The sequence below is a fragment of the Sebastes umbrosus genome, chromosome 18, assembly GCF_015220745.1.
Source record: "Sebastes umbrosus isolate fSebUmb1 chromosome 18, fSebUmb1.pri, whole genome shotgun sequence".
Lineage (NCBI taxonomy): Eukaryota > Metazoa > Chordata > Actinopteri > Perciformes > Sebastidae > Sebastes > Sebastes umbrosus.
In genome coordinates, this window is record NC_051286.1 from 5477028 (window position 1) to 5499707 (window position 22680).

The window sequence follows — 22680 nt, forward strand, 5'->3', positions numbered from 1 at the left end:
TTGTATGTGGGCGTGGTGGGCGTGGTGGGCCTGGTGGGGGTGGAGCCCACCAGGCTTTTTTCTTTTAACACATTTCCGCAAAGTTTCCAATCTGCTGCTGCTCCTTCAGCTGTTAGGACGTAGAAAACTTTATAACAATGAGTGATATCAAACCAAACGACTCAGCTCCAGCTGAAGAGGAGAAAGACTCGGCTGCAGCCAAAGCTTTCCCTGACAACCTCAAAACAAACAAACCCAGACCTGTAAGGATTGCTGAAAAGTTTTATGAGCTTGTGCACATACTTATTTGCATACTTCTTGCATGTTTGTTTTCATCCACTTCCAGCCCAAACCCCAGTATGCTGTCACCGTAGCCGTTTCGTCTCGGACCCTGTTCAACCAGCGGGCAGAGAGGAAGATCTACGAGGAAGAGGGAGTAGAGAAGTACGTGGCTTATCATGTGGAGCACGAAAACGAGCCTCTGATGCCCGGAGCTTCTTTCCCCTTCGTCAAGGTAGGAAGGCCTGTTTGAACCATGCATTGAACCATTTGCATGCCTGTCTCTGTCGGCAGGGCGTGGTGCCTGAAGAGCCTGTTGCTTCACCTGCTCTATGCCAGTTAATGACGGTGTCCACACCAGGAAAAACTTGCTTGGCAAAAAACTCCTCCAACCTTGATCCACATCTGGAGTCCAGTTTTAGTGCTCACAGACACACAGCTGTAATGTTACACCCATAGGGCCACACCTCAGTCAGGTATTTGGATTTTGGCACAGATCCAGTCATAAAACTGAAAGTGAAAATGTCTATGAAAAACACAATTTCTCTCCTAATTTTCATATTTCTTAAATGTCTGTTTGTTAATTATTTAAATAGAATAGATATCATCCACCTCTGATATGATGGAGGTTACTCATTGGCTTTTTAAAGGTCTCATATTGTGCTCATTTTCAGGTTCATACTTGTATTTTGTGTTTCTACTACAACATGTTTATACGCTGCAATGTTTAAAAAAAAAAAAAAAACTTTGTTTCCTCATACTTTCTGCCTGAATATACCTGTATTCACCCTCTGTCTGAAACGTTTCAGCGCATTTCAACGGAATTGCAATGGAATCGCATTACCAGGCAACAGTTTGGGTCCATGTTTACCTCCTGCCAGCTGATGTTATTCACATACACTGCAACAGGAAATAAACTGGGACACATTTAGAATGTTTACGTTTAAAATTGTGTCAAGGGTCTAAATATTGTATATTTGTGACATCACAAATGGACAGAAATCTTAACGGCTTGTTTCAAACGCTCAATGTCTGAATACGGGCTGTGTGTATTTCTACGTTTATTGAGCGTTTTGATAGTTTAACAGTATTTATATAGCACTTAAACCTGCTTTATAATATAAAAGACATGAAAATCTCACTTTTTACAATATGGGACCTTCAGGTAAGGGATAATGTACAGCGAGCCGGTCGTTGTTGTGAAATAAACCCTGACTTGAAGCGGTTTATTTCACAACAATGTCCCGCTAGCTGTACATTATCCCGCTTATTACACAGCTACTTACTTAAGAAATCAATAATTTGACACAAAAATGGTCCGCCAGAGTCATCATCATCAGAACTTCACCCATAGCCACGGTCTATTATACATAGCAACAGATTACAGATTATTGATTTCTTTAGTAAGTAGCCGTGTAATAAGCGGGATAATGTACAGCTAGTGGGTCGTTGTTGTGAAATAAACCCCTTCAGGTTGGGGATTATTTCACATCAATGACTGGCTTCCTTTACATTATCCCTAACTTATTACACAGCTTTGTTGAATACTCAATTCTGATTGGTCAATCACGGTGTTCTACGGTCTGTTATTTCTTTATTTTAAGCTTTAAGCTGTGGTGTAATGTTGTAATGTTTGGGTTGTAACCTCACCCTTGACGCAACATCCTTTTCTTTTGATGTAATAAAAGCGATCCGTCCTCTCACACAGGCGTTGATGACTGTCAACGCTCGACTGAGGGAGCTCTACCCGGGCAGCAAGGAGCTGTTTGACATCGTCTTAATGACTAACAACCATGCCCAAGTGGGAGTGCGCCTCATAAACAGCATTAATCACTACGGTACGCTGCGTCTTAAACCAGACATTGTTGATTGGTTAGCACGGAGGCGGCAGCGGCAGCGGCTCGCCCGCTCCAGCAACAAGCATAATCAGTCTAGTAATTACACACTAGAAGTGAAGAGGAGCTGTTATAATGTAATTAATGGGACTTCTTTCTTTGCACATCTCCAACTTGCTTTTCTACTTTCAGAGTTGACCATAGACAGATTCTGTATGACCGGAGCGCAAAGTCCCATACACTACCTGAAGGCCTACATGACCAACCTGTACCTCTCCAAGGACTCAGAGAAAGTCACAGAGGCCATAAAGGAAGGTGAGTGATGCTGCTGCTGGATTATATAACCCTCATTTCTATCACACACACACACACACACACACACACACACACACACACACACACCGTGTTTTCATACACAATTTACTTTCAGCAGCCTCGAGACGTATTTGTACTTCGCTCATATTTACACACTTGCATGTTGACTCATGGCTCCCTGTCGTCCAAATGCACACAAAACAAACAAAATATGAAACACTGGCTTTCAGATGTAAAGCTGGAATTAAGAAAAGTTTGATAATCGATTAAAGTCGCTTATCAAGCAAGGTTTCTAATCATTTGCAGTTTCTAAATGGGAGAATGCCTTTATCTGTTTTGTATCACTGTGAATTGAATATCTGTGGGTTTTTGACTATTGGTCGGTCAAAAGAAAAACTTTTGGCTCTGAGAAATTGTGACGGGAAGGCGTATGATGTATTCTTTTTTTTTTTTTAAGTTATTTTTTGGGGGCATTTTTTAGCATTTTATTGACAGGACAGTGGATAGAGTCTTGGAAAGGGGGGAGAGAGAGAGATGACATGCGTAGAGGGCCACAGGCCGGATTCGAACCCGGGCCACCGTGGCTAGGACTGAGCTTTTGCCATAAAGGGGCGCCCGCTCTACCAACTGAGCTAACCAGGCGCCCATATGATGTATTCTACGTAAGGCATAATGTACAGCGAGCCGGTCATTGTTGTGAAATAAACCCCGACAGGACGATACGGCGATGGACCCCGATGCGAAGGGGTTTATTTCACAACAAAGACCCGCTATCTGTACATTATCCCGCTTATTACACTGCTACTTACTTAAGAAATCAATAATTTGATACAAAAACGGTCCTCCAGAGTCCGACATCAGAACGACCATAGCAACAGTCTGTTATACATAGCAAATGTCTGTTATAAAGAAATAACAGACCGTAGCACGCCGTCATTGACCAATCAGAATCGAGTATTCAATAAAGCCGTGTAATAATTTCGCATAATACATCTTTAAAATTAAATTTCGCATTTGTCCTTGCTTATTAGCAACTTGTGCTGTCATGATATCGGATTTTCACTACACGATTATTGTGGCAATAACTATATTATTGCGATATGTATTGAAAATTAAAAAATAATAATAATGTTTATTTTGTTTATTGTGTGTTTTGTCTCTTATTAATTATTTTCTTAATAATTAATTACACTCATAATACGAATGGACGTGGAGAGAGAGTAACTATAACTGTATATATAAAATGCTGCTGGAGGTGCCGGATTATTTACACAATCTTATTGAATCTTATTCACTGTGCAGTGTTTTGTGTTATCTTCTGACACTGTGCAGTAAACAGATAGTGGATGGAACTCTTATGGTACGTGTCCACAGCCTCCGTCCTTTCCACGCTTCCCATTCATTGTCTATGTCAGCAGCCATGCAATGCATTCTGGTAGCGTGGCGACATGATTCGAGAAACGGGGCGTCACATTGGCCGCTACTCATTTGCATAAAGTTGAGGTCCTGGCTACTTTATGCAAAACAAAAGCTGGGAGCAGCAGCTCACAAGGGAAAGCTTTCGTCTTATCAGATGCCGAATGCCTAGTGTCTAGTGGCAGCCGATCAAGCGTCCAATGCTGGGAAGCGAGGCGATCCCTCGCGATAAAAAACGCCCCTGTGGACACGTACCATCACCCTTTATCCTCCAAAAATGTCCGACTTGCTGTCGGTGGCGTCACATTCCCATTCCCTATCGTTCCTTGGCAAGTGCTCCACAGACAGATTCAGGAAATCCTTTGTCCCCCGAGCCATCAAACTGTACAACACCTCTCTAGGGAGGTGCCGGATTATTTACACAATATATTATCATATGTGCATTATTAACATGATATCAATATATTTTCTTTAAATATCACGGTTATCATCAACACCGGTACATCGTGACACCCCTATGAGCAACCGCATAGATAAATAATACATCAGTATTGTGCAGACTCAAACTTTCTCTCTTGATTCTCAAACAAAGCGGTGTTTGTCTTTTGGGTGGGAAACAAGTCATATTTCAGAACTTTCCTTTAATGTCTGTGGTAGCTGAGAGACCTGAACTGTGTAGATTTATATAACATTTGAATCTCTTCATTGAAAAACACAGTAACTAAACCTAACGTGGAAGTTAAAACAATGTAAATAAAACAGGAAGTTGAAAATGCCTGCAGCTGTGAGGTATCAAATTTTCTCCATGAAACATAGCGATGGAAGCATATGTTTAACCCCTTCCCTCCCCTCTTTCAGGCATCGCTGCAGCCACAGTGTTTTGCTCAGAGAAGGAGACCGACTTGAGCGACACTGAGCTGAGAGTGGCGTTTGATGGCGACGGCGTCCTCTTCTCAGACGAGTCAGAGATCATCTTTAAGAAACACGGCCTGGACACTTTCTTGGAGCACGAGAAGAAGTGTGAGAACGAAGCTCTCCCTCCGGTAACTGATGGTTGTTTCTGTGTACTTAAACATCTCTGTGTGCAGACTGTTTATATAGAATATACCAAATACAAAAATAGCCTTATATTGATCTTCATGTTTATAAGGAAGTTGTTATCCAATGCTGGTCCTTCCTCTCTAATCACAGCTATGATCAAGCAATCAGGTCCTAACCTTAATTACCATGGTTACCAAACAGTTAAGATAGGATATACAAGTTAAGTTTCTGTAATGCGGCCCCTGCTCTGCTGGCATCGGGCATCATTTTTGTCCTTGTGCGCCTTTGTGTGTTTGTGTGTGTGCATTTAGTTCCTTTTTTCTCTACTTATCTGTCCCTATGTTCCTTATTTCAAACCATTTTAAATTAACTTGACTCTTTGGCTCTTTCAGGGTCCCTTAAAGGGTTTCCTGGAGGCTCTGGGGAAGCTCCAGAGAAAATTCTACACCAAGAACCAGCGCATAAACTGTCCCATCCGAACCTTCCTGGTGACGGCCCGCGACGCACCCACCTCCGGGGCTCGCGTCCTGAAGACTCTCCGCACCTGGGGCCTGGAGATCGACGAGGCGTTCTTCCTGGACGGCACTCCCAAAGGGCCGCTGCTGCAGAAAATAAAGCCGCACATCTACTTCGACGACCAGATGTTCCACATCGAGGGGGCCAAAGAAATGGGAACCATATCTGGTCACGTCCCCTACGGGATCGGACAGAAGCACCACAAGGGGAAACTCATCGAGCAGCCCGAGAAAAAGTAACAACCTTAAACTGGTTAAATTGTGAAACATCCACTACGTTGTCCCCTGCATAGGAAGAGATTTCTCATGAATGCAATATTTTATTTTGGAGCAAAATGATCGGTTAAAAGAATAACAGCAAATTCAGAGGATTTAAGTAAATAATTGGTAATGCCGTCTACAAAACGTCCTACTTTTTGGGGTTTTATAAAATATTTCTACAGTTTCCATTAGGATGGGGTGTTATTGATGAGTGGGGGAAGCAAGAGTTACACTAGGTGCCACACACTGTTTCACTTAATACTGTTCTGGAAGAGAAACACCTGGTTCATTAACCTATCGGGGCCTTTTAACCGTACTATCTATGCACCTGTTTACCTTTTGAGAGGGCTTTTTTTTCTCATTTGCATTTGGGTTTATGTCATTTTCTTTACACTTTTATACATCACCTGTTTATTTTATTTATCTTAGATAGGGAACAGGAATCGCGGAGCATTCTGGGGCACTTTGCCATTTTTGGAGGGTAGCGTACGGAGCTGCGGTAGCTGTTCGATTTGTCCCGTTTACAAACGGGTGTGTATATGACATTAAGATCTACAAGCCAAATGCCAACTACACAACCATCTGGACAAAGATAAGCTAATGTTATGCTAACTGAATACTAACAAAACGTCGGCTAATACTGCATATTTAATCTACCGGTATCTTGCAAAATGCAACCCGTATTGTTAGCCAGCCTTTGTGTCTGACTGTGTTCTGTATATACTACAATTCGGCTTTTGAATCTTATTCACAGTGCAGTGTTTTGTGTTATCTTTTGACACTGTGCAGTAAACAGCCAGCGGATGGACCTCTTATGGTACGTGTCCACAGCCTCCGTCCTTTCCACGCTTCCCATTCATTGTCTATGTCAGCAGCCGTGCAATGCATTCTGGTAGCATGGTGCGCGCAATTCGAGAGACGGGGCGTCTTGTTGGCCGCTCCTCATTTGCATAAAGTTGAGGTCTAGGCTACTTCAAATTTTAAACTAAGCTTTGTCGCTCCAAAATAAAGACAGATTTACCAACTGCATGGCTTATTTTGAAATGTTTTCAGAAACACATTTCGGTGAACTATTTTCGTTGTATAAGAGAAGAAAGTTTCCTAAAGGAGCCGCCATGTTGGTTCCGGTTTGAAAGCTGGGAGCAGCAGCCCACGAGGGAAAGCCTTCGTCCAATCAGGTGCCGAGTATCTAGTGGCAGCCCATCAAGCGTCCAATGCTGGGAAGCGAGGCGTTCCCTCGCGATAAAAAACGCCCCTGTGGACACGTACATCACCCTTTATCCTCCAAAAATGTCCGACTTGCTGTCGGTGTTGTCACATTCCCATTCCCTATCAGTCCTTGGCATGTTGACCAGAGTGGGAGAATGTATCTGCTGTAGTAGCTGTTTTTTTGCATTGGCTCTTTTAGAGACTTGAAATACACCATCCAGGTAAAAATGGGCAATTCCAACTCAATATTCCCAATTTTTTTGCTGTCTGGTATAAATTTAACACATTTAATGGGACATATTAAAATCAGCTATTAGTTTTAAAGGGACATTTATAAGGATATGCCAGATCATGTGATGTTTTGCATTGATTGTACTCATGTTCCCAATAACATGTTTGCACCATTTTTCACTTTTCTATACTCTGATTTATATCTAATATCTTTAAATGTTGAGTGCAAAGGAATAAAGGAGCGTGGAGGAACCACAGTGGCCGTCAGTGGTGGAAAGTAATTGAGTAAATTTACTCACAGTTTTGAGGTGCTTCTACTTTGCTTGAGTATTTCCATTTTACGCTACTTAATACTTCTAATATGCTATATTTCAGAGGGAAATATGGTACTGTTTAAGCGCTACATTAAACCTGCAGTGGGTAGAGATGGAGCAAATATGATTTAAAAAAGTTATTTTTATAAAACGGTCATTATATCCTGACATTAGTGCACGATACAGATAAACTAAAAAAAATCACGTGCCTCTGTGTCCTGGCATCTGCAAGATTTCACAGACCGGAGGAAAACAACCAATCAGAGCCGAGCTGGAGCCTTGTTGTCTATATATAACAAATATATCAGTCACAGGAGACACATTACTTTTCATATGTTATGCATTTGGCTGATAATGCTTCTCTACTTTTTAATTTTGAATGCGGGTCTTTTACTTTTATAATGTTGTATTGATACTTTTACTTAAGTAAAGGATCTGGGTACCACTGTTCTTTATACATCTCTGCAGTAGATGGTGCTGTTTAGCTGTAATTGTCCACCTGCTCCATCGCCCTACAGCATCGTGATTGGCAAGGGGTCACTTCCCTTTCAAAGTAAACCAGCTGAGGTCAAAGTTCAGCAGCTTGTCTTGGGGCAGATCTGTCCTGTCATTGCTCTTCAGTGTCTGTCCAACCTCAGCTGATGGAGATCAACTCTCATCTTACATGTACGTGATGAAAGAAGCCACAAGAGGGAGCTCCTGTTTAACTAGCTTGGGGTTTTACAGAGTGGAGCAACCACCAAAGAAACCACACTTTTACATTTTCTGAAGTATATAGTCTCCAGAAGAAGGAAAAGGGGAGAAAACATCACCAGAAAAGATCATTTTAGACTTAAAAGTGAAATGAAAATAAAGTGTAAAACAATCCTCAAGAAAATTAAAATCCACAAAAGACAAAAAAAACATCTTACATAGTGTACAATGCTTTGAGGTATATTTCTTCCTTATTTTAATAACTGAGCTCCCACTCGGCCCACTTTATCCAGGTACCAAAATATCACTGCAAAGCACAGCAAGAATAAAATGCAAATCACTCTGCTTTCACTGAACTAACATTAGGCCTAATTGGAAGTTAATGAGCTATGTGGTCCCAGATATATTAATAATATCTGAGGTTTATCCTTCTTGTACAAGAATTAATTATATAAGGTAGCCTATATAGGCCTATAGCAGAAATAGAATCTTTTTTTTATGAAGGAGTATTAAGTAGGCTATGTTAAGTAAGTAGGGTTTTTTAACAGACTGTCAGATCCTTTACTTGAGTAGTAAGGATGCCATACTGTACTTCATTAGACTACAAGTAAAAAGTCTTGCATTGAAAATGTTACTTAAAAGAGTACTCCACATATATATTAATATTGCACTCTTAGGCTATAACTTTGTCAGACTAGTGATAAATAGTTTTTAAAAAGTATCAAAATCTAGAACAGAACCTGATTCCTTTCTTGACAAAACTTAGCGCCTACATTACCCACAATGCAACTCGACCGCCAACATTATTAATCTTATTAATATCAAATTAATATATTATAATAATATTATTAATATAATATTAATATATTATAATAATATTATAAATATTATTAACATATCATTAATATATTATTATAATATTCATATAACATTAATATAATATTAATATTATTAATAAAATAAATAATATTATTAATAATAGATCATTATTATATTAATTGCGAAATTTGATCTGAGATCTGCAAAAACTTGCAAAAACTCTCGCGAGACTCAAGAGCAATGCCTAACCTTAACTATTCCTAACTATACCCATCTCGCGAGAGTTTCCCCAACTTACGGGTTCCCTTGTCTACACTACCCGCCAACAGTTGGAGTAGTGGCTAGAAGGGAGCCCTTAAACTTAGCAAAGTCTCGCGAGAAAATGTACTTAAAGCATCAATCAAAAGTACTATATTTCCCTCTAAAATGTTGTGGAGATAATTTACTATAGTATGTCCATTTTATACTTCTACTCCTCTACATTTCAGAGGGAAATATTATACTTTTCACTCAGCCACTATACGTTTTTAATTTTACATTAAAAGAAATCATGAGCTTATAAAATACATTAAAGTCATGTTAAAAATGAGTGGTTCCCAAACATAATGGCTTGTGACCTCTTACAAAAAGCAGTGTCTATTTGGGGACTCTTGATAACATTTAAAGTAACTATATCTGTCATAAATGTAGTCAAAAGTACATTATTTCTCTCTGAAATGTGGTGAAGGTACTTTACTTGAGTATTTCCATTTTGTACTTCTACTCCACTACATTTCAGAGGGAACTATTGGACTTTTCACTTCACCACTATACATTAATGTGACATTTAGTAGATTTTACATTAAAAAAAAACCTTATAATGAGCTTATAAAATACATTAAAGTTGTGTTAAAAATTCCCAAAATGTATCTCTTGCAAAAAGCAGTGTCTATTTTGGGACGCTTGATAACATTTAAAGTAACTACATATGTCATAAATGAAGTCAAAAGTACAATATTTCCCTCTGAAATGCTTCGGATAGAAATATAAAACGATAAAATACCCTTAATTTGTATTTAAGTACAGTACTTGAGTTAAAATGTGCCACTGCATTCTGGGTATACATGAGAGACATATTTTTAGTGACTTTCATCATCCTATTTCCCTTGGTGCAATGTTTGGACTTAGCAACAGGCATTTTTACCAATTTGGTCACTATGGTAATGGCGGTGAATATTGTTTCCTGCCTAGAGACCATGAGGAGGACAAGCTTGTGAGGCTTAAAGCTGAATACTCAGGGGAGCCAGGATTTATTTTTATTTTTTATTATATTTTTCTACAGTTGAGTTATTCATCTTGTCAGTAGAGCATCTTTACAGCGAGGCATGGTTTTGTCAGGCAGCAGAGTGTGTGTATGCAACCCTGAGAGCCGCGACCAACCGGCTGTTGCCATGGATACTCGGTGCTGACACCACAAGAACTGTGTAGGCTTGTTGAAGATATAATTAATAACAAAGGATTAGAGGCAAAGGTAGCATGGGGCTCAGTATGAGAAACCTCATCACACAGTTACTATAATTGGCACCCTTTCTATGCGTGTGTGTGTGTGTATGTGAGGACGCCACAAGAAAAGTTACAGAAAAAATAAGCGTGGAAACAGTACTCTCATACTTGGCTGCTGCATTTATCTTCTTGACAAGCAATTTGCTCTAAATATGTTTTCTTGGTTGGTGGCCAGAAACTTGTAGGTAGATGTTTTCTGAAAGTAATTTATTTGGGCCAGCATTACCTTGGTGGGTGCCTCGACGCCTGCATAATGTATATCTTGGGACTATTTATTAAACATAATGAGATAATTGATATCTATTTAATATGCTGTGCACATGGATGAAGAGAAGCTTTGTCTATTGTACATGGAGTACAGGCTAATTGTTAGTCATGCTACTGGCGTGGCTCTTTGGATGGCAATATTGCTTGATCCAGACTGAAATATCTCAACAGCTACTAGATGGATCGGCATCAAATTTTGTACTGACATTCATGGTCCTCAGAGGATGAAGCTTAATGACTTTGGTGATCCTCTGACTGTCTGATTGTATAGAAGTCTATGAGAAAATGAGCCTACATCTCACTTGATTTATTACCTCAGTAAACATTGTAAACATGAGTTTATGGTCTCAGTCTCTAGTTTCAAGTCTTCTTCAATACAGTGTAGCGGAGTTAATGATTACACTTGCCATTACTAACTCTGTCTTAATATGTTTATATGTATGTACACTGAATGAATGTATTATATGTCATCTGTTTCAATATCGTGTTATTTACTTTATTATTTACTTTATTATTTAATTATTATTCATTTTATATATTTAATTTATTATTTAATTATTATTAATTTTATATATTTACTTTATTATTTAATTATTATTCATTTTATATATTTACTTTATTATTTAATTATTATTAATTTTATATATTATTTACTCTGATAGCTGATTATAATGGAGGTTGCCATGGAGACCGTTGTGTGTACGTAGCATTAGCTACTGCGCCCCTGCAGACTTGACAGGTGCACCCCGTATCTCGTCAACAGTCTGGATATGTCGTCTCCGTGGTAGGTTGACTTTGAATTAGCTCCGTAAATATAAAGAGCATAAGCCTTGTTTTTATGGGTAAAATTGTGTTTTCTGTAAATTGTATGTTGAGCTAAGCTTCCAAGTACTAGAGAAAATGCTGAATGTTGATATTAGTTGCCTCTTTGATTGTGTGGAGCACTTTGTTGAACACGCCATGTTGTCGGTGACTTTGCTAGCTTAGTTAAAGCTAACTGGCTAATCAACAGCAACTTCAACTGATATCATTTTGTTTTAGCATCTTTGAGAAGCTTTGTCGCTGTGAGACTGACTGTGGGAGATCTAACATCATCTCTGTATTATCAGAATAAATGGCGAGTTGGAGCCAAAAGTGAGGGTGTGTGGACATCATTAATAACACAACGCAAAGAGAGAGTACACAACTGCTACAAGAGAAGCTTTGTCTATTGTACATGGAGTACAGGCTAATTGTTAGTCATGCTACTGGCGTGGCTCTTTAGATGGCAGTATTGCTTGATCCAGACTGAAATATCTCAACAGCTACTAGATGGATCGGCATCAAATTTTGTACTGACATTCATGGTCCTCAGAGGATGAAGCTTAATGACTTTGGTGATCCTCTGACTGTCTGATTGTTTAGAAGTCTATGAGAAAATGAGTCTACTTCTCACTTGATTTGTTACCTCAGTAAACATTGTAAACATGAGTTTATGGTCTCGATCGCTAGTTTCAAGTCTTCTTCAATACAGCATGATGTTCATTTAGTAAATTATGGTCCCATTTAGAGTCAAATAGACCATAAAGCAGGGGATGCTTTAAGGCGTGGGTACCTTGTGATTGACTGGTCGCTACCACGGCGTTGTCCGGTCTGGGAGTTGTCTGTGTTTTCGTCTTACAACTTTAACTCTTTCACAGTGTGTTTTCAGTTCATGAAAGTTAATTATAACATTTTTAGTCACCTAAAAATGTCTTATTCAGTATTTGGTTGTACTTAGCTCCACTCTCTCATGTCACTTTTGGTTGTAGAAAACCAAGATGCCGACGGCCAAAAACCAAGAACCAAACCATTGGGTGATGTCACAGTGATTACGATTGAAGCCTCACATTCGTCATTTTGGCCATCAGACATAACACGGACAACTCCCAGACCGGACAACGCCATGGCAGCGACCTGTCAATCACAAGGTAGCCACGCCCTAAAGCATATGAAACTAGCAATTGAGACCATAAACTCATGTTTACTATGTTTACTGAGGTAATAAATCAAGTGAGAAGTAGGCTCATTTTCTCATAGACTTCAATACAATTAGACTTCTTTTTGCAACCAGAGGAGTCGCCCCCTGCTGGCTGTTAGTAAGAATGCAAGTTTATCATCATTGGCTTAACTTTTCATAACCGAAGGTTGCCACCTGCTAAATACCTGCAAAACTAATGACAATCTGCTTGTGTTGTGCTAATCAGCGAATGTTAGCATGCTAGCACCAAACATCAGCATGGTCATTGTGAGCATATTAGCATGCTGACATTTGCCCTGCAGGACTGTTGTATAAGACTGCATTAGTTTGAGCTAGGTGTATCTAATGAACTGCACGTTTTTGGACTGCACTTCTCAGAAACCTCAGAGAAGCCACTACCATTCATGATGTCTTCTTTTGTTGAGATTCTGTAGTTGAAGTGGGGGGGGGGGGTCTCCGCCGGTAGAGCTCATTTCTTCATCTGTTCAACCATGAAGTCAATCATTACTCGTGATAACAACTTTGTGAATCGGCTGCACGATGCCACGGTCCCCATTTGCTGTGTGACTGCAGCACACACACAGTGATATGACAGGCTCCGTTGAAAGAAAACTGTGGCATGATAATGACATGTATTGAGGTCAGCTGGTCCCCCTCCCCAGTAGCACATCCATGTAGAAATATTATCCACTCTGAACCCACAAGAATTAAAGCCATAGATTAAGACGCTGTAAATCTACAGTAGAGTTTATACAATATTCCTCTATAGTCTTTGACTCAGCGCAGAGCTGTTGGTTGATGCGATCTACCTATCTATCTATCTATCTATCTATCTATCTAACTATCCATCTATCTATTTATCTACCTACCTACCTACCTACCTACCTACCTACATATCTATCTGATTGAACAGGTTTTGTCTGTGCTAACAGGCTTCCTGTTAGAACAGATGCTCATGGCCCTTGTGGTATGCATTATGTGCTTCTGTAATTGCTGTCTGACTGATGTTATTGCAGACCTCACTGTGTGTTCTGCGGGGATCCCTGGAAACCTATCTGTACACCTCCAGACTGAGCTGGCCCTTATTCAATTTAGCCCATTCTCATTTGATTTCACAGTGTGGCTCTCTGAAAGCGACCCCACAGGTCCGGAGGCATTGACAAGTGTCTCTGCATGAGATGGATTACAGATGCTGCGTCTGATGACACGCTGTTTCCTCATCTTGGCTTTTCATAAGTGCACCTGTTAGCCATTATTGACAGGTACAAGACACAGTTAGTAAGCTCCATGCCCGAACATCCACTATGCAGACCTAAAGATGTGAACAGGTTAAGTGATTCTCTGAAAGTGTTTCCAACAATCTGAAATCAATTGCGCCGGCGTTGCATGTGGTGCTTTAAAGGACGAGCAGGGGAGAGAGGCAGTGGTCCTGCTGATAGCACGTTGCTTTAACTTTCAGGTCGGGCTTTCCGGTCCTCTCATACAAGCTATTAGTTCACTGACACATTTGATCAGTTTGTAGGCTAAAAACTAGGGCTGTGAATCGTTTAAATTATTTAATCGCAAATTAATCACACATTTTTTATCTGTTGTGGGTTTATTCCTTACTTCATGAGCTATTTTGGGATTCATACATTATTATTACATACAAAAATTAAAAAAACGCAAGCATTCAAATAGTGATTTGGAGGTTGAATACCATGGCAACGGTCGAAGCTTCGAAGCATTCAGGTCAGCCCTACATCAAACTGACCTCCTGTCCTCCTGTCTGTGTTTAGCATGAGGCTGTGTGGACAGGTGAGAGAGCTGATCTGATGAGGTCGAGCAGAAACAAATCACACTGCCATAGTAACAGCTGAGTGGCACAAGGCCACGCTTCTTCATGGCCAGAGAGAGCTGATCAGCTGTGGCATTTAGTCTGCTCTGCAGGCTTAGTGAGGGAGGCACAAACTGTGGCCCCTGCAGAGGCTCAGCCCAGCCAGGCAGCGACACAACCAGCCAGCGAGGGAAAAGCGCATTCCAACCACCGAGCAAGCAAGCATCACCAATTATCTCTAGCTCTGCGCTTGTAGAAGGAATCCATTTCAGCACCATTACCTCCGGGCAGCCACGGGCTGACTGTCTCTCCCGTCAGGGCGATACTTCTAAATTGGCTCCCACCCCTCTCCTCCTCCTGAGATTGAAAAGAGATTATTAAAGACATTCATCATAGAAGCCTGTCTGGAAAGTCTGAAATTGGTGAGAAATGGCAGCACAATGGCGAAGGGGCCTGAAGAAAGAGGGGAAACAGGATGGAGAAAATGATATAGAGATATGTCTGTGTGCTGAAGGCTTGGTGCTCCTCCCCGGTACCAGACAGGGTGGTCCCATGGGTTGTCCTGTGAGCCGACTATAGCTGTAGCAGCATGTGCACAGTGTGGGGCCCAAGTCTGGAGGAACGCATGCGTATAGCCGGCCACCCAGTCATGGCTCAAACCCTACATATCAGATGCGGCGCTAATGATACCCCTGGGGACCAAAACAGTCTGGCTGCTGCATGACAAGATGCACTGTACAGTATATTATCCCTGTCTGATCCAAGGGAAATACTCGGCGAAAGACTGTATAGGTAGCACAAGTTGAAGGTCTCCTCTGTGGTCTTATGCTCAGACATCAAATTAGATCATAAAGGCTTGAAATATTAAATATTGTTACGGTTAAGACATTTCTGCAGTGTTTTGTTGTGGTGGAATAATACAGGATTGTTGTGCTGGGTGCTGCACTTGGTGGTATCTCCTGTTGCATACTCTAGAAGACTAATGAGCCTTTGTTTCCAGTTCAGATTTTGTACAAGCATTCATTTTTAACTCATGCTTTAGATTTGGGTCAAAGAACGTGCATTGCTAAGAAATTAAAGTTAATTATACGTTCCATTGCAACGCCAGCGCCCAGCAGTAGACCTACGCCTTCGCCATTTTAGACTGTAATCGAGTCGACTACCATAATGACATGAGTTAAACGTCCACCTACAAAGTGCCATACAAAAGCAAATCGTCATAATTTTAATGTCTCTACTGAAATGGCCTGTGTTGAACAATAAAAATATTATAAATATGCATACTATTATAACTATTTACTTTCCTACTTATTTGTTTATTTAACTTTTAGCATAAAGCATTAAGTGAGCGATGGACATAAATGGAAGTTAGGAAAATCCAGCACATAGATTTAGAGAGCAATCTCAATCTCTTTCATATCAAGGACCTCCAAAATCAATGTCCAATAGACCACAGACCATAGATGTATAAGAGGTGGTGTCCTGTGCTTTTACCCTGCGTGTTAGTAAATAGTCTACACCACATTAAATTCTGTTTATGTCATGCCACTAGCACTACTAGCTACTGGCTGATAGCTGGTTGTTTGGGTACAGAGACGTTAATACATCCACCACGGTACAGGCTTACAGCATACACTTTCGCCTCTTTGCTTCTATACTCTTTGTTGGGGTCTTACATTAAAGAGACTCTACCCAGCCCGGCTTTTGTATATGTGGCATTTAATTCCCGTCAAACTGCTGCCACTCACTTGCCAATCCCGATCTCTTGCACTCCTCCCATGCTCAGACTAACAGAGGTGTTATTGATGCAGTTATATAATCACTTGAATATTGATGAAAAAGAGCTCCAGTATGCCCATATGAATACACAGCGTTTCAGTATGTGAGAGCTGTCTTCATGATAAAGATTGCATGCATGTATCAGGAGATGATTAAATTAGGAGAAGATACAGAAGTGTCACAAAATGTGAAACTGTAACAGCAGCTGTGGCTGACAATGACAATGTGTGGAACCTAAAGTGTTTCCATACTTTACTATGTGTGTAGTGTTTACCACTTTGGATTTAAAATGTGAGGGTTCAAGTCGTATCCACACTGACTCTACGCTGTTTTGTACTTCATCGATGCGGCCAGTTGCGGTTTATTTTGGTTGACGGATACGGAACAGATATGACGTCACGTTACTCAGACTACAACAATAAAAGTGGTAACTTCCTTCTACCTCCACATAGACTTAAAGGAAGAAAACATATTAATTCTGGCATTAAAAAATCTATTTAAAAATCGTAAAATGCGATACATAGTGGTGAATCGATTTTTTTCCCACCCCTTATAAATAATTGTGATCTCAATATTGATCACTTGTGATTATCATTTTGGCCATAATCGTGCAGCCCTATCAGTAGAAAGTCTCTTTCCATTTCAAACATACACTATGTCTTAGAGTTCCTTCATGAGCGCCGCTGTTCTGTTAATGAGAGATATTGATGAGGTTATCGTAATCCATTACTCTACAAGCCCGTCCATTAGTCTGTGTGTCAGCTGCCATGTGCTCTGCTGGATCAATGCTCTTCTACGACCACTGACCTGGAAAAAACTGAAAAAGCTTTGCCTGCTTTGCTATCAATAGACGGTCCAATTAAGAACAGCAACCCTCGGAGTAAGCTCTGCTCGACGAGCAAAGACACTTGCTACGATTGTGCTAAAATCCCTTCTCATTAAATCCAAACCTGAAGCTCCCGCAGAGTAACAGCAGAGAAATTTCACTGTCTTTGGCCTCAGAACGAAAGATACAAGGATATTACGGGCAAATATTAAAAAATCAGCGATAGTTTTGTTAGAGTGACCTAATAGGATGTCTCCATAATTCTCCTGCATTAAATTTTAAGTCAAGGATGTCCTTGTCTGACACAGCAAGGGGTTATTCTGGCACTAAAGGAGGCCATCTGTTCAGCCTCGAGTGAAAAGTATTGGATCTCTTCTAGGTCAGGCTTGCACAATAATGAGGTAGGATTGGGGTAGAACTCTTTAAATTTGGGGCTGTCCACTGGACCATGGATCATCTGGCAGCTGCAACAATTAGAGGACACATCCATGCAGACAGAACTCCATCAGGATGGAGGTGACAAGCAGCACAGCCTGCAGAGCAAAGCAGCCATCGCCAAAATCTTGGGCCCCCTCTGGAGCTCTCAGCGATCAGGTCTGGCTTGAGGAGCTGATTGGCCCCTTATATAACCAGTCCACCCCTAGCCAGCAATCCTGCCCCAGTGCTCCCAGCAGCAGCAGCGAGGGCACCGGCAGCCTGTACAGCTGGAGCTCTGGGGTGACCTGCCTCCTGCACAGCACCATCAAGAAGCAAAGCCAGGAAGCGTTTCAAACCCGACTGAAAGAGGAGAGAAGATGGGGGAAGTTTGCAGGATGTCCTTCCAGACGGCTTCAACCACAGGCGGAGCAGGGCGGAGGCAGCAGCAAACTCCACGCATGGCCAGAGAGGGGTGGGCTGTGTCAGGGGAGGGGCTCTGCACAGATCCACGCCAGCGCCAAAAGAGTAAAACTACAGTGTCTGCTGGAGGAGAAGACCGAAGCCAAAGTGAAGTTTTCGCAGTTCCTGGATGAGGTGGCATCCAACGTGCTTGACCCAAACGGCCTGCAGGCGTTTGGGAAACCAGCCTCTCCCTCCAGCTTCACCACCACAACTCCACCACCTGAAGACGAGGTTCAAGCGGCGACACAGTGGAGCCCCAGGGTGCCCTGCTCGATGGCCCAACAGCAGGGCTTTTTACTCGAGCAGACCCAAGAAGAGCCCCTTGACCCGGCACAGAAAGCCTATCTGGAGACGGACATCGACACCGTGAGGAGGGATGACGAGCCACAAGAGCTGGAGATAAAAGTAGAGACGCCGCCACAGCTGGAGATAGTCGAGGAAACCGCGGTGATCCCACCTCCTCCACAGTTTAGTGAAGGGTTTGAAATGACGAGTCCCTTTCCGGAGTTTTATCGTGACTTCCCCGGATACCCCTACAGATCTGCCTCTCTGCCCCGGGGCATCAACATGGTGAGTGATGAAAGTCATCCCAGTCTTTAATCAAAGCCAGGCCTCGAAACATATGTTATGATTGGAGCGGAAATTGTTTCTCACAGAGTTTGAAGTGGTGCCTGAATAAATCAAGTCTTTGGATGATTAGTTGTTCTTGATTTTTCTAGGGCTTTTCTGCTCTATTATTCAGAGCGTAAAGAGGTACAGGAAGAAACCGGCAAGTCATGAAGTTACTAGTTCTTTGTCTAATGCAGTCTGTGAGGGTTTTTGTTTTAATCTACAGCACACAGGAAATAATCCATACAGCCATAACATGAATGAAATTAAAAAGTATTAAGGGGAGATATGTTTATAGAAAGAAAACTTAAAGTCTTTATTGTCTCTGGAGGGAAATTTGTTTTCACAATCTGTTCATGTTCATGTCTCGCAAGAAAAACATACACAAAACAAATAAGGTAGACATATGGTCTCACAGTCAAAGAAAAGAAAACAGATTTAAGATTTAAAGCCACTTTAATCAAACATCACTGTTTTGGTTCACTCAGCTGGCAGCTGTTTTAGTGAAAAAGCTCTAAAAACGCCACTGTACTCTGCCTGCTCAGCATCAAACATGGAGCATCTTCACTAAAACAGACCTAGAGTAAATATTAGACTTGAATTTGTCAGGTGGCTGGAAAAACAACTCCAAAATGAATGCTAACGTTGCTTCATATCTGCTGGATGTGTAAATACCAGTGGGCAACCACCGGTTTCTAATAGCCAACAGGGGGCGACTCCTCTGGTTGCAAAAAGAAGTCTGATTGTATAGAAGTCTATGAGAAAATGAGCCTACTTCTCACTTGATTTATTACCTCAGTAAACATTGTAAACATGAGTTTATGGTCTCAATCACTAGCATCAAGTCTTCTTCAATACAGCATGATGTTCATTTAGTAGATTATGGTCCCATTTAGAGTCAAATAGACCATAAAGCACGGGATGCTTTAGGGAGTTGTCTGTGTTTTCGCCTTACAACTTTAACCCTTTCACAGTGTGTTTTCAGTTCATGAAAGTTATTTGTCACATTTTGGTTGCCTAAAAATGTTATTCAGATTAAAATTAATTATTCAGTTTTCAGTTGTACTTAGCTCCACCCTCTGGTGTCACTTCTGGTTGAACAAGATAGTGACGGCAAAAAAACTAAGATGGCAATGGCCAAAATGCCAAACTCGAGGCTTCAAAATGTCAGTCCAAAGACCAATGGGTGACGTCACGGTGACGTCACGGTGACTACGTCCACTTCTTATATACATATTGTTAATATATAGGCAACTGTTTGCTAACAGGTTCGTCATATGAACTTGATATTGAACACCTTCCACTTCCCCTTATTGGCCCCGCAAAAAATCAGCAGCTTTAAAGAAAAGTCTCAACATTGTAAGAATTAACACTCATTACACTTCTCATTTTTTTGTTTTTATGTAAAAAACTAATTTAAACATGGTGTGTAAGTAAGTCCGCTGAACCACACAGACATGCTGCCACTCTGACAGCTGATTAGGGCTGTCTTTGAACAAAGAAATTCTTAGTCGACTAACACTCGTAGGATTTTGTCGACTAATCGATTAGTTAATTTAATTGACAGAGTTTCTCACAAAGAATCACACAAAAGCACCACTTTAAATCTTGTGTTTACCAGAGATGTGCTCATAAGTTTCTTGGAAATAAGTCATTCAGGATGAAAAAGCATAAAAAAAGACTAAAGAAATCTTAGTCGACTAAGATCAAAACAACCAATTAGTCAACTAATCAACTAAGCCCTACAGCTGATCCACAAGTTATGACGAGGATGATGACGACAACGACGACGATGATGATGCGTCTATAAGGGCGCTTCATGCTGACCAGTGAACAGGCTTTTACGGGTGCATGCTCATTAGCATTCTACCCGTCAGCAGCTCCTCATCTGAACAATGCAGTCACTTACTGACTCAGCCCACTCACCAGCATTTATTGTGTGACATCCATCATTTACTCAGCTTGAGGCGTAACCTCGCTAAAACGGCTGTGGATGCAAAGAACCTGTTTCAACAACTGTGTTTCCTTCAGGAATAGCAACCGGTGGTTTCCCCACACTTACAGTGTGCGTGTCACAGGAAGGCGGGCCTGGAGGCGCAATTAGCAATTACTGCATCAAAAGTGAGTGTATTTACAGCCTTCATCTCAGTGGTAGAGGATAATCCATCCGGCTATCCTCCTCTTATTTCAAAATGTATTACTAAAAAGCATAAAAATCGCATTATTTAGCTCATATATAACTATGTTTTGTCTTCTTTGGACAATCTCTAAACAAGCGATTGCACTGCTCACAAAGACTTTTTAATTTGCAGTCTGTCAGTGTTTCTCTCCGCACCCAAAACATACTTGACAGATCTTCGAAAGTAGCACCGCTGCCATTTAATAATAAAGGAGAAGATCACATTGCCTTAATTTATTGTCTGATTAAAATTCAGCCTTTGCCGTCACCTTAGCAACTGCTTGAAAAAAAGGTGGGTGGTGTGGGGGCTGAGAGAGGCAGGCATGTGAGCCTGTTGGTGTTCATCTCGGTGTAGTGTGCGTGTGTGTGTGTGTGTGTGTGTGTGTGTGTGTGTGTGTCTGTGTGTGTCGCTGCAAAGTTTCATCTCCTCACACGAGTCCTTGTGCGAGCGCGGTAACGAAACATTCTTCACAGGCACACGACCTTCAGCTGTGCACTCGCTGAAGATGCAAAATCCGATAAAAGCGTGTTTTTGTGGGTGGGTTATGTTTCCCACTCATCCTGGAGATCAAATAATGTCTTTGCTGCCTTCATTAATAGCACTATTAGGGTTGTAACGATTTTTACAACGATGCGATGCGTATCACTTTCCATGGTTCCGATTCGATTCAAGGACGATATTTGGCTCATCTAGAACGATACGATACGATTCAATGACACTAACTCTTTTTTGCAAAAAAATCAGTGTGACTGTGAAATAACTAGCTGGGTACTGGACAGTGCAGGTCAGGATTCCAAGTCAAGTTTTTCTTGTAAGGGAATCAGGGATAAATTAATTATGGATATAAACAAGTAAACAACGATTAATGGCAAATACATACACCTTTTATTTGAAAATAATAAAAAGTGCAACTTCAGGACCCGCTGCTTCGTTCTCAAGATACAAGGTGGTGCAATATTTAACCAAAAATATAGTAAATCAACTTCTATTCAAGTTAAATGAACAGTGGTTTAACCTGCTGCTTCTGTTCTCATTTTCAAAACAAAAGGTAGAGCAATGACATTTAACAAAAAATGAAGTGCATGGCGCCTCAGTAGGCGCGTGGAAAGATTGGTTGTGTTGGCGTTGTATTTCATCTGGCCTTTGCATATTCTGCAAACAGCGAGTGATTTTATCAAGGACCCCTAAAATGTTTCCACACGCTGGACCTCAAACGGGGCTTGAAAATCTCTCGCTCGCCTGGCTCTTCCTCGCCATCAGCCATGCTTTGTTTTGTTATCGTCTTTCTGAGATTGCCGCTGCTGGCACACGTCGATGACGTCATACACAGGGAGAGTGAACAGGAGTAACGTTTAACATTTCTTTACTATTAAAAGTGCTAAAAAATACATCCATGTAATGTTCGTCGTGCTTAAAGACAAGGTGCAACTTCTTAGTATTGATACAATAGATTATTTACCTTGCAAATTGATTTTAGATCGATATACGTCCCCCGTGAAGGACAACTTGACGAGTACATATCGATGGATCGTAGGAATCTAAGCCGATACGTCGATGTAGTAGATGAATCGTTACGCCTCCAGACACTAGTGGACGTGCGTGAATCCCTCCCCCTACTAATTTCCAGTAGGGCTGGGAGACATGGAGAAAATCAAATATCACAATATTTGTTACCAAATACCGCGATATCAATATTGTGACAATAGGGAAATAATAGACCAGCTAAAACAATCTGATAAGTTCAGAGAATGACATCACTTTACTGTAACGCAGCCTTTAAAACCAGGAAAAGACAACACTTATGTAATATTACGATATCCAAAATCTAAGACGATATCTAGTCTCATATCACGATATCGACATAATATCGATATAT

General features: G+C 41.0%; 1 protein-coding gene across 1 annotated transcript; it reads left to right on the plus strand.

Annotated features, from left to right (window-relative positions):
• Window positions 1-6599, plus strand: LOC119477088 (cytosolic 5'-nucleotidase 1A-like). Its single transcript, XM_037750950.1, has 6 exons — window positions 1-242; window positions 326-493; window positions 1967-2096; window positions 2286-2408; window positions 4683-4867; window positions 5258-6599. Exons 1-6 carry the CDS (start codon window positions 138-140, stop codon window positions 5618-5620), a joined length of 1074 nt encoding a protein of 357 aa, XP_037606878.1. The 5' UTR covers window positions 1-137; the 3' UTR covers window positions 5621-6599.
• Window positions 6600-22680: the final 16081 nt, after the last annotated feature.

Excerpts from the sequence above, each read along its gene's own strand:
- LOC119477088 (XM_037750950.1), top strand. The coding sequence starts at position 138 with ATGAGTGATATCAAACCAAACGACTCAGCTCCAGCTGAAGAGGAGAAA. Across the intron at positions 243-325 it reads AAACAAACAAACCCAGACCT|CCCAAACCCCAGTATGCTGT; the intron begins GTAAGGATTGCT and ends ATCCACTTCCAG. Across the intron at positions 2,409-4,682 it reads CACAGAGGCCATAAAGGAAG|GCATCGCTGCAGCCACAGTG; the intron begins GTGAGTGATGCT and ends CCCCTCTTTCAG.